The sequence below is a fragment of the Phocoena sinus genome, chromosome 7 (assembly GCF_008692025.1).
Source record: "Phocoena sinus isolate mPhoSin1 chromosome 7, mPhoSin1.pri, whole genome shotgun sequence".
In the NCBI taxonomy this organism is placed as follows: domain Eukaryota; kingdom Metazoa; phylum Chordata; class Mammalia; order Artiodactyla; family Phocoenidae; genus Phocoena; species Phocoena sinus.
This window is the reverse complement of record NC_045769.1, coordinates 52,954,255-52,966,793: the sequence shown is the minus strand read 5'-3', so window position 1 is coordinate 52,966,793 and position 12,539 is coordinate 52,954,255. Positions and strand designations below refer to the sequence as shown.

The 12,539-nt window shown below is 40.7% G+C and overlaps 1 protein-coding gene across 1 annotated transcript; it reads right to left on the bottom strand.

Annotated features, from left to right (window-relative positions):
• Positions 1–210: 210 nt before the first annotated feature.
• On the bottom strand, positions 211–3,836 carry LOC116756686 (importin-7-like). Its single transcript, XM_032637536.1, is given in 7 exon segments — positions 211–473; positions 476–681; positions 683–774; positions 776–1,899; positions 1,902–2,561; positions 2,946–3,280; positions 3,358–3,836. Coding segments are annotated over 7 exon segments (3,114 nt in total). The 3' UTR covers positions 211–255.
• Between the last annotated feature and the right edge of the window lie 8,703 nt (positions 3,837–12,539).

Genomic DNA, 12,539 nt, shown 5'->3' with positions numbered 1-12,539 from the left:
CTTTTAGTCAGAAACTTACTTTCTTCAAAAAATAAAGAAAATACTCCCTGCCCCCCAAGTTACCTCCCTCCCCCACCAAAATCCTTCTGGATTCATTTTCAGTGCCAAGTTGCATGAGCAGGTCCCACCTCCTGGGGTTTTTTTGTCCATCTATTGATCAGTTAGTTTAGAGTGGGTAACATGAACCAGTTCTGGAACTGCTACTAGGAGGAACACAAGCTCTTCACTACAATCACACTGCAGGAAAGTGGTAACTCAATTCATCCCTGGTGCCGGGCCTCCAAAACTGAAAGAACTTGGCACAACTGGAGCACTGAATTTGTATCCTCCATGCTTCTCAATCATTTTGGATTCATGGGCTGCTCTTCTTTGATCAGCTAGAGTTGCTATATCCTGTAACAGTTTTCTTTGTTCTTCATTAAGACCATGAGTCAGAGCCTGATACCACACGGGATTACGATTTTGTATAGTTCAAATATAGCTTTAACTATCTGATACTCATCAACAGGGTTATCTTCATCATCAATGCTTGTGGAATAGCCTTCCAGGGCAGTTTCTTCAGCATCATCTTCTTTCCAGTCTTCATCATGTCCATCTTCGCCCGCTTGCTTAGCCAGGATCTCCAGATATTCTTGTCCATCTTCATCAATATCATCTTCATCACTCCCCGGTTCCCCCGATTTCATCATCTTCAGCTTCATCATCACCATCACTGTCTTTCTCCTGTTCTGCATGGCAATCATATGCTCTTTTTAATCCATTAAATAAAAGAATTAAAAACTGGCAAAATCTGTCCAGAAACCTGATTTAAGACTTGTGGTATTTGTTCCATATCAATAAGAGCACATAGGCCCAGAACACACATCTTTCTGTCATGAAGCCCCAAGAAACAATCAACATCATTAAGCCACTGTGTAATAAAGTGATCTGTAACTGCTTCAATATTATTAGGGAAGCGAAAATGTTCTAAGGTGTTGAGAAGTAGGTGTGGATTATAATACAAAGCTGCAACGGCAACTTGCAGGCACATTGTTCGAAGTTCACTTGTCTTCACCTCTCTTGTCAGTCTCTCTAATGCCGCTTCCACGAACAAGGGAATACACTGGTCAGTGCCACGCCCTTTGCACCACAGAATTATCACCTCTAACAATTTTGCTGCATGACATTCTGCATCTTCTGCAACTCCTGTAAGAACCTTTTTGCACATACTGTATATCATTTCAAGGTACTTGGTATTAGACGGAAGTATGTCTGTATCAACTGTTGCATAATTATGAAGCAGAGGCGTCATATCTGTAAAGTAATCAAAGCCATCTTGCTGAAAAACCTCAAATACCAGAGGTAGTAGCTGCCACATCTGTGGAGACACTTGCTGACATGTCAAACCATGTGCTAAAGAGAAGATCTCCTCATAGAATTCTAAGACATGCTGTTGTAAAACAGTTCCAGTGACCTGTACGCAGATTCCTTCAAGCTGCTGGGTTATTTCTTTGTGATCTTCAACTACACTAAGAAGTGTGTCGATGGTATTCAGGATTCCCATAGCAGTAGCTGCTTTGTCATCACTTCCTTCTTCATCTGGCCCAGTCTGGATTACTTGATTAAATGTCATTGCCAAATGTTGTGTCATTTCTACTGCAATAGGAGTAACTTCTTCACTGTGCTCGCAGATCATTTTCTGAATTCCATTGTTAAGATCATCATTTTCTGCTTCTCTTATAATATGAAGAAAAGCCTGCATGACAGGTTGGATGAATGGTGTGACGTATTCTTTAGCTTTCTCTTGACTGCCGATCAGCACTTGAAGTGCAATGGCAGCTTCCACTTGAACAGGCATTTCCCTATCATCAATCAGACATCTTCGTGTCAGCTCTAGGGCTGTTTGCAGGTTCTGGTCACTTTGAACTTCACTTCACAAAAATAGTGAAGGACCCAGCAAGCTCTCGCTCTCATGTAGCCTAGTTCACTGCTGAAGAGAGGGAATACATGATTCTGCAACATATATTCCATCTGATCTTTGTAGATCTTGCTCTTCAGAAGTATTTCAGCTAAAGAGCCAATCATATGCAGGGCTCCATCTTTTTTTCGAGGATCAGCATTTGGTTCTGTAAGAATCTGGTAGCAAAATCCCATAGTCCTTTGTAGTACCTCTTTCCTCTTACTACAAGCTGTAAACAAAAGTGTCTGGGCAGCAGTGGTAGGAGAGATGAAATCCTCAAACACATCAAACTTCATGCGTATCTATTCACAGGGGTCTTCTTGCCAAAGTTCCTCATCAGCATCTGTATAGCACATCAATGGAAAAATAACATCTTGGATAATGCCTTGTATATGAGGCTTCAGATTCTTCCGGGTGAGAGCATGAGAAACTCCTTGATTAATATAATTTAATGTCTGTTGTAAAACTCGAGGAGCCATATATTGCTTCTCCTTGTACTGATATAACACCTTCAATAAAACTTGTTGGACATCAACAGCAAATGCCTTCAGAAATACTTCAGCAAATTCATTGTACTCCTTGGAAACATTGCCAGGGCTTCCATATCTTTCAAAAAGCCTTGCTGGGCTTCCCTGGTGGCGCAGTGGTTGAGAATCTGCCTGCTAATGCGGGGGATACGGGTTCGAGCCCTGGTCTGGGAAGATCCCACATGCCACGGAGCAACTAGGCCCGTGAGCCACAACTACTGAACCTGCGCGTCTGGAGCCTGTGCTCCGCAACAAGAGAGGCCATGATAGTGAGAGGCCTGCGCACGGTGATGAAGAGTGGCCCCCACTTGCCGCAACTAGAGAAAGCCCTCGCACAGAAATGAAGACCCAACGCAGCCAAAAATAAATAAATACATTTAAAAATAAATTTAAAAATACTCCTGTTCTCTGTTTAAAAAAAAAAAAATGCTTTGCCGAAAACCTTCAGGGAGCGCAAGGCTTAAAAAAAAAAAAAAGGCTTGCTAAGATACGTAAAGCCCACTTCTTACATTTCCACCATGGTAACTTAGGTCTGTCATCTTCTTCAACTTGAAGTGTTTCATCAGGTACATCCCTGTTCACAACAGTCCTTAAAATTTCTATCCATTCTGTCAGGTTCTTTTGGTTTATCAGTATCAACTCCAGTGGTAGAGTATACTGAACAAGAGCATAGAAGATCTTGAAAATTTGTTTCTGGATGAGGACAGATTGATCAGACTGATCAGAAAGAAGCTGGGTAAAACGGTCCTTTAGAACTGGCAGGAAACATTGCACTGCTCCTACCAATGGACTCTGTTCCTCTGGTTTCTTATACCAGAACTACAACTGGCACTCACTCTGACAGAGGCTGGAGCAACAGCTGGAACATTTCCTTAGCAGGAAGATGGGTAGTCATAATTTTTCACAAGCTGATAGAGGCAAAGAAGAATTCCTAGCCAACATGCACTGTTATCAGACTGAAGGTAAAAGCCAATTTTGTCCACAATGGCAGTCCAGCGACTTGGATAATCATGTTTGATAATATGATGAAGGCATGTAGTAAGCTGTACCCTGATGAGCTCAGGAGAGTGGATAATGACTTCTACAATATTTTCTCGACTACAATGTCGATCTTCTTCTGGAAGAGTATAAGGGGATATATCCCCTGGTGACGTTTCCCGATCAGGCCAATACTGTGTTATCATATTTTTCAAATAGATAACACCTGCCTGTCTCACAGGTAAATCCAGTTGTTCTGACATAGTAATCTGAAGCAGTGTTGAAACAAAATTCAGAGACTTGTGTGCGTCATTGAGTTGGCGCTCCATGGCCTCATGCAGGGCTGGGTCCATGGTGCCCCGCAGGGCTTCGATAATGGTGTTGGGGTCCATGGCAGGGTGGACGCAGTCAAACCCAGGGCTCGGGTGCTACTGGCCCAGGAATAGCGCCCCTCACTGCACACATGGACCTGCCATGCTCCGCAGCGGCAACCGGTGCGAAAGGAAAGAGAAGCGCCAAGGCCACGGATAGAACCTCTTCCTCTCGGCGTGGAGGTGGGAGATGCTCCAGCCACTTCCTTTTGGCGTGCCCGCAGAGCCCTTTGGGAGATGTAGTCCACTTGGGCAGTCCGCAGCCCACGTGGCCCGGAGCGACAGCTGGAATCCTGTTAAGTGTCACCCAGAAATGTTCATCAGGAGAGTAGGTGTCCTTAGACCACCCAAGTAAATCAATGGCTCTCTGGTCTTGGAGAACAAAATTAGCCAATTTTCTTGTAAGGGATACATAGGTGGAGCCAAAGTAAACGGTCAGATTATGGGGAGGAGACATTTTTCTTATCCAAGTCCACAGCATGAAGGAAAACAATTGGTATTTCTGCTCCAAGTGCATATATCTGGTCCTCTGACAATATGAGGAGGAGGCAGCACCCCTGGGGTGACTTTTTTCCCTTTAAATCCTTTTATATACTGAATGATCTCCCTGTTGGTTTTCAGGGGGAAATCTTTTTTTTTTTTTTTTTTTTTATATACATCAGGTTCTTATTAGTCATCAGTTTTATACACATCAGTGTATACATGTCAGTCCCAATCTCCCAATTCATCACACCACCACCATCCCCGCCCCCCTGTGGCTTTCCCCCCTTGGTTTCCATACGTTTGTTCTGTACATATGTGTCTCAATTTCTGCCCTGCAAACCGGTTCATCTGTACCATTTTTCTAGGTTCCACATATATGCGTTAATATATGATATTTGTTTTTCTTTTTATGTCTTCACTCTGTATGACAGTCTCTGGATCCACCCACGTCTCAACAAATGACAAATTTTCGTTCCTTTTTATGGCTGAGTAATATTCCATTGTATATATGTACCACTACTTCTTTATCCATTTGTCTGTTGATGGGCATTTAGGTTGCTTCCATGACCTGGCAATTGTAAATAGTGCTGCAGTGAACATTGGGGTGCATGTGTCTTTTTGAATTGTGGTTTTCTCAGGTATATGCCCAGTAGTGGGATTGCTGGATCATATGGTAATTCGATTTTTAGTTTTTTAAGGAACCTCCATACTGTTCTCCATAGTGGCTGTATCAGTTTACATTCCCACCAACCGTGAAAGAGGGTTCCCTTTTCTCCACATCCTCTCCAGCATTTGCTGTTTGTAGATTATCTGATGAAGCCCATTCTAACTGCTGTGAGGTGATACCTCATTGTAGTTTTGATTTGATTTCCCTAATAATTAATGATGTTGAGCAGCTTTTCATGTGCCTCTTGGCCATCTGTATGTCTTCTTTGGAGAAATGTCTATTTAGGTCTCCTGCCCATTTTTGGATTGGGTTGTTTGTTTTTTTAATATTGAGCTGCATGAGCTGTTTATATATTTTGGAGATTAATCCTTTGTCCGTTGATTCGTTTGCGAATATTTTCTCCCATTCTGAGGGTTGTCTTTTCATCTTGTTTATGGTTTCCTTTGCTGTGCAAAAGCTTTGAAGTTTCATTAGGTCCCATTTGTTTATTTTTGTTTTTATTCCCATTACTCTAGGAGGTGGATCGAAAAAGACCTTGCTGTCATTTATGTCAAAGAGTGTTCTTCCTATGTTTTCCTCTAAGAGTTTTATAATGTCTGATCTTACATTTAGGTCTCTAATATATTTTGAGTTTATTTTGGTGTATGGTGTTAGGGAGTGTTCTAATTTCATTCTTTTACATGTAGCTGTCCAGTTTTCCCAACACCACTTATTGAAGAGACTGTCTTTTCTCCATTGTATATCCTTGCGTCCTTTGTCATAGATTAGTTGACCATAGGTGCATGGGTATACCTCTGGGCTTTCTATCTTGTTCCTTTGATCTATGTTTCGGTTTTTGTGCCAGTATCATATTGTCTTTATTACTGTAGCATTGTAGTATAGTCTGAAGTCAGGGAGTCTAATTCCTCCATCTCCATTTCTTTCCCTCAAGACTGCTTTGGCTATTCGGGGTCTTTTGTGTCTCCATACAAATTTTAAGATTTTTTCTTCTAGTTCCATAAAAAATGCCATTGGTAATTTGATAGGGATTGCATTGAATCTGTAGATTGCTTTGGGTAGTATAGTCATTTTCACAGTATTTATTCTTCCAATCCAAGAGCATGGTATATCTCTCCATCTGTTGGTATCATCTTTAATTTCTTTCATCAGTGTCTTATAGTTTTCTGCATACAGGTCTTTGGTCTCCCTAGGTAGGTTTATTCCTAGGTATTTTATTCTTTCTCTTGCAATGGTAAATGGGAGTATTTCCTTAATTTCTCTTTCAGATTTTTCATCATTAGTGTATAGGAATGCAAGAGATTTCTGTGCATTAATTTTGTATCCTGCAACCTTACCAAATTCATTGATTAGCTCTACTAGTTTTCTGGTGGCATCTTTAGGATTCTCTATGTATAGTATATGTCATCTGCAAACAGTTTTTACTTCTTCTTTTCCAGTTTGTATTCTCTTTATTTCTTTTTCTTCTCTGATCACCGAGGCTAGGACTTCCAAAACTACGTTGAGTAATAGTGGTGAGAGTGGACATCCTTGACTTGTTCCTGCTCTTAGAGGTAATGCTTTCAGTTTTTCACCATTGAGAATGATGTTTGCTGTGGGTTTGTCATATATGGCCTTTAATATGTTGAGGTAGGTTCCCTCTGTGCTCACTTTCTGGAGAGTTTTTATCATAAATGGGTGTTGAATTTTGTGAAAAGCTTTCTCTGCATCTATTGAGATGCTAATATGATTTTTTTTTTTTTTTTTTTTTGCGGTACGCGGGCCCTCACTGCTGTGGCCTCTCCCGTCGCGAGCACAGGCTCCGGATGCGCAGGCTCAGCGGCCATGGCTCACGGGCCCAGCCGCTCCATGGCATGTGGGATCTTCCCGGACCGGGGCACGAAGCTGTGTCCCCTGCATCGGCAGGCGGATTCTCAACCACTGCGCCACCAAGGAAGCCCGATCATATGATTTTATTCTTCAATTTGTTAACATGATGTATCACATTGATTGATTTGTGTATGTTGAAGAATCCTTGCATCCCTGGGATAAATCCCACTTGATCATGGTGTTTGATCCTTTTAATGTGTTGTTGGATTCTGTTTACTAGTATTTTGTTGAGGATTTTTGCATCTATATTCATCAGTGATATTGGTCTGTAGTTTTCTTTTTTTGTAGTATCTTTGTCTGGTTTTGGTATCAGGGTGATGGTGGCCTCCTAGAATTAGTTTGGGAGTGTTCCTTCCTCTGCAATTTTTTGGAAGAGTTTGAGAAGGATGGGTGTTAGCTCTTCTCTAAATGTTTGATAGAATTCACCTGTGAAGCCATCTGGTCCTGGACTTTTGTTTTTTGGAAGATTTTTTTTTTTATGATTTTTTTTTTTTTTTTCCCCAGTACGCGGGCCTTTCACTGTTGTGGCCTCTCCCGTTGTGGAGCACAGGCTCCGGACGCGCAGGCTCAGCGGCCATGGCTCACGGGCCCAGCTGCTCTGCGGCATGTGGGATCTTCCCGGACCGGGGCACGAACCCGTGTCCCCTGCATCGGCAGGTGGACTCTCAACTACTGCACCACCAGGGAAGCCCTGGAAGATTTTTAATCACAGTTTCAATTTCATTACTTGTGATCAGTCTGTTCATATTTTCTATTTCTTCCTGGTTCAGTCTTGGAAGGTTACACTTTCTAAGAAAGTGTCTATTCCTTCCAGGTTGTCCATTTCATTGGCATAGAGTTGCTTGTAGTAGTCTCTTAGGATGCTTTGTATTTCTGCAGTGTCTGTTGTAAGTTCTCCTTTTTCATTTCTAGTTTTATTGATTTGAATCCTCTCCCTCTTTTCCTTGATGAGTCTGGCTAATGGTTTATCAATTTTATTTAACTTCTCAAAGAAACAGCTTTTAGTTTTACTGATCTTTGCTATTGTTTTCTTTGTTTCTATTTCATTTATTTCTGCTCTGATGTTTATGATTTCTTTCTTTTGCTAACTTTGGGTTTCGTTTGTTCTTCTTTATCTGGTTCCTTTAGGTGTAAGGTTATATTATTTATTTGAGATTTTTCTTGTTTCTTGAGGTAGGCTTGTATAGTTATAAACTTCCCTCTTGGAACTGCTTTTGCTGCATCCCATAGGTTTCGGATTGTCGTGTTTTCATTATCATTTGTCTCTAAGTATTTTTTGATTTCCTTTTTGCTTTCTTCAGTGATCTCTTGGTTGTTTAGTAACGTAGTGTTTAGCCTCCATGTGTTTGTGTGTTTTACGTTTTTTCCCCTGTAATTCATTTCTAATCTCATAGCGTTGTGGTCAGAAAAGATGCTTGATATAATTTCAATTTTCTTAAATTTACTGAGGCTTGATTTGTGACCCAAGATGTGATCTATCCTGGAGAATGTTCTGTGCGCGCTTGAGAAGAAAGTGTAATCTGCTGTTTTTGGATGGAATGTCCTATAAATATCAATTTATCTAGTCTATTGTATCATTTAAATCTTCTGTTTCCTTATTTATTTTCATTTTGGATGATCTGTCCATTGATGTAAGTGAGGTGTTAAAGTCCCCCACTATTATTGTGTTACTGTCGATTTCCTCTTTTACAGCTGTTAGCGGTTGCCTTATGTATTGAGGTGCTCCTGTGTCGGGTGCATATATATTTATAGTTGTTATATCTTCTTCTTGGATTGATCCCTTGATCATTATATAGTGTTCTTCCTTGTCTCTTGTAACATTCTTTATTTAAAGTCTGTTTTGTCTTATATGAGTATTGCTACTCCAGTTTTCTTTTGATTTCCATTTGCATGGAATATCTTTTTCCGTCCCCTCACTTTCAGTCTGTATGTGTGCCTAGGTCTGAAGTGGGTCTCTTGTAGACAGCATATATATGGGTCTTGTTTTTATCCATTCAGCAAGCCTGTGTCTTTTGGTTGGAGCATTTAATTCATTCACGTTTAAGGTAATTATCGATATGTTTGTTCCTATGACTATTTTCTTAATTGTTTTGCGTTTGTTTTTGTAAGTCCTTTTCTTCTCTTGTGTTTCCTACTTAGAGAAGTTCCTTTAGCATTTGATGTAGAGCTGGTTTGGTGGTGCTGAATTGTTTTAGCTTTTGCTTGTCTGTAAAGCTTTTGATTTCTCCATCGAATCTGAATGAGATCTTTGCTGGGTAGAGTAATCTTGGTTGTAGTTTCTTTCCTTTCATCACTTTAATTATATCATGCCACTCCCTTCTGGCTTGTAGATTTTCTGCTGAGAAATCAGCTGTTAATCTTATGGGACTTTCCTTGTATGTTATTTGTCATTTTTCTCTTGCTGCTTTTAATAATTTTTCTTTAATTTTTGCCAATTTGGTTACTGTGGGTCTCGGCATGTTTCTCCTTGGGTTCATTCTGTATGGGACTCACTGTGCTTCCTGGACTTGGGTGGCTATTTCCTTTCCCATGTTAGGGATGTTTTAGACTATAATCTCTTTGAATATTTTCTCGGGTCCTTTCTCTCTCTCTTCTCCTTCTGGGACCCCTGTAATGCGAACGTTGTTACGTTTAATGTGGTCAAAGAGGTCTCTTAGGCTGTGTTCATTTCTTTTCATTCTATTTTCTTTATTCTGTTCCACAGCAGTGAATTCCACCATTCTGTCTTCCAGGTCACTTATCCGTTCTTCTGCCTCAGTTATTCTGCTATTGATTCCTTCTAGTGTAGTTTTCATTTCAGTTATTTTATTGTTCATCTCTGTTTTTTTGTTCTTTAATTCTTCTAGATCTTCGTTAAACATTTCTTGCATCTTCTGAATCTTTGCCTCCATTCTTCTTCCGAGGTCCTAGGTCATGTTCACTATCATTATTCTGAATTCTTTTTCTGGAAGTTTTCCTATCTCCACTTCATTTAGTTGGTGAATGTGGTTTTTGTTCCACAGGCTGCAGGATTGTAGTTCTTCTTGCTTCTCATGTCTGCCCTCTGGTGGATGAGTGTATCTAAGAGGCTTGTGCAGGTTTTCTGGTCGGAGGGACTGGTGGTGGGTAGAGCTGGGTGTTGCTCTGGTGGGCAGAGCTCAGTAAAACTTTAATCCGCTTGACTCCTGATGGGTGGGGCTGGGTTCCCTCCCTGTTGGTTGTTTGGCCTTAGGCAACCCAACAATGGAGCTTACCTGTGCTCTTTGGTGGGGCTAATGGCAGACTCTGGGAAGGCTCACGTCAAGGAGTACTTCCCAGAACTTCTGCTGCCAGTGTCCTTGTCCCTACGGTGAGCCACAGCCCTCCCCACCCCCCCGCCCCCGCCTCTGCAGGAGACCCTCCAACACTAGCAGGTAGGTCTGGTTCAGTATCCCCTGGGTTCACTGCTCCTTCCCCTGGGTCCTGATGCACACACTACTTTTGTGTGCCCTTCAAGAGTGGGGTCTCTGTTTCCCCCAGTCCTGTCAAAGTCCTGCAATCAAATCCCACTAGGCTTCAAAGTCTGTTTCGCTAGGAATTCCTCCTCCTGTTGCTGGACCCCCAGTTTGGGAAGCCTGACATGGGGCTCAGAACCTTCACTCCAGTGGGTGGACTTCTGTGGTATAAGTGTTCTCCAGTCTGTGAGTCACCCACCCAGCTGTTACGGGATTTGATTTTGCTGTGATTGCATCCCTCCTACTGTCTCATTGTGGCTTCTCCTTTGTCTTTGGATGTGGGGTATCTTTTTTGGTGAGTTCCAGTGTCTTCTTGTCAATGATTGTCCAGCAGCTAGTTGTGATTCAGGTGTTCTCACAAGAGGGAGTGAGAGCAAGTCCTTCTACTCTGCCATCTTGGTTCCCCTCTCGGTAGTTTTATTTTTAGTTTTTTAAGAACTTCCATACTGTTCTCCATAGTGGATGTATCAATTTACATTCCCACTAACAGTGCAAGAGGGTTCCTTTTTCTCCACACCCTCTCCAGCATTTATTGTTTGTAGAGTTTTTGGTGATGGCCATTCTGACAGGTGTGAGGTGATACTTCATTGTAGTTTTGATTTGCATTTCTCTAATGATTAGTGATGTTGAGCATCCTTTCATGTGTTTGTTGGCAATCTGTGTATCTTCTTTGGAGAAATGAAAAGCAGACATCTTTAATTTGGATAAAGTACAACTGACTGATCTATTTTCTGTATTATGGTTTTGGAGTTATATCTAAAAAATATTTGCCTAAACGAGCGTTACAGCAATTTTATATTTTCTTCCAGAATGTTTATTATTCTGTGTTCTACATTTAGGTGTAGGGTTCATTTTGAATGAATTTTTATGTGGTATACATTATGGATCAAAGCTCATTTTACTACATATGGTATCCAGTTCCTGCATATGGGTATTCAGTCGTTTCAGAACCACTTTCTGAAAGACTATCTTTTCTCAGTTGAATTGCCTTTCACCCTTGTCAAAAAACTAGTTGTCTGTATGTGTGTAGGTCTATTTCTGTAATCTTTTCTGTTCTATTGATCTATTTGTGTATTTCCATGCCAATACCACACTGCTTTCATTAATGTAGCTTATATCCATCTTGAAAACAAGTAGTGTTACCCTGCTTTTTTTAAAGTTATTTTGGGTATTCTAGTTCTTTATATTTCCATATGAATTTTAGAATGAGCTCAGTGAATCTCTATTTTTAAATTCTTTTTCTCATTGTTTCATTTTGATAATTTCTATTGCCATGTCTTTGAGTCCACTAAGTATTTTCTTCTGCAATGACTAATCTACTGTTCATACAATTCAGTGTACTTTTCATCTCAAACATTGTAGTTTTCATCTCTAAAATTTTTATTTTATCTTTTTTGTATCTTCCATGTTTCTCCTTTAACTTTTAAAAATATGGAAAACAATTATATAATAACTGTTGTAATATTATTGACTCCTAATTCTAACATCTGTGTCATTCCTGGGTCAGTTTCAGTTGATTTATTTTGATCCATTTTTATTCCTTAAAATGGGTCACATTTTCCTGCTACTTTGCATTCCTGGTAATTTTTGATTTGATGCCAGGCATTGTGAAGTTTACCTTATTTGTGCTGGATATTTTTTTATCCCTGTAAATATTTTTGGGCTTTATTCTGGGGTGCAGTTAAGTTTCTTGGAAACAACTTGATCCTTTCAGGTCTTCTTTGAAGATTCATTTGGTGGAATCAGAGCAGTGTTTAGTCCAGGGCAGTTACCATTATTGAAGCTAGATAATTCTGAATATTCACTCAATGCCCCATAAGTAATGAGATTTTCCAGTCTTCCTAGGGTGAATGGGATTATTCCAGCCCATGCAAGCTCCAAGTTCTTTTCCCGCTCATCCTTTCAAATGGTTCTTTCTCAGTCCCTCAGGTAGTTTACTCAAATCATTATCATGACCAGTGCTCTACTAAATAGTTGAGTGAGGTTCTCTGCAGAATTCCAGACTTTTTTTTTCTCAATGCAGTTCTCTCCTCTCCAGTTTTCTTGTCCTGTGAACTCAAGCCTTCTTGATCCCCCTACACCCTCAGCTCCATCTCCTCAACTTGGGGCTTTTACCAGGTTTCTGTTCCCTGTGCCACCTTGTGGGAACTCTCTCAGGGATTTAAATAAGATCATCTTAAGGCTCACCTCATTTGTTCCCTGTACCTCAGGGGGTCACTTTCCTTTGTTGCTGTA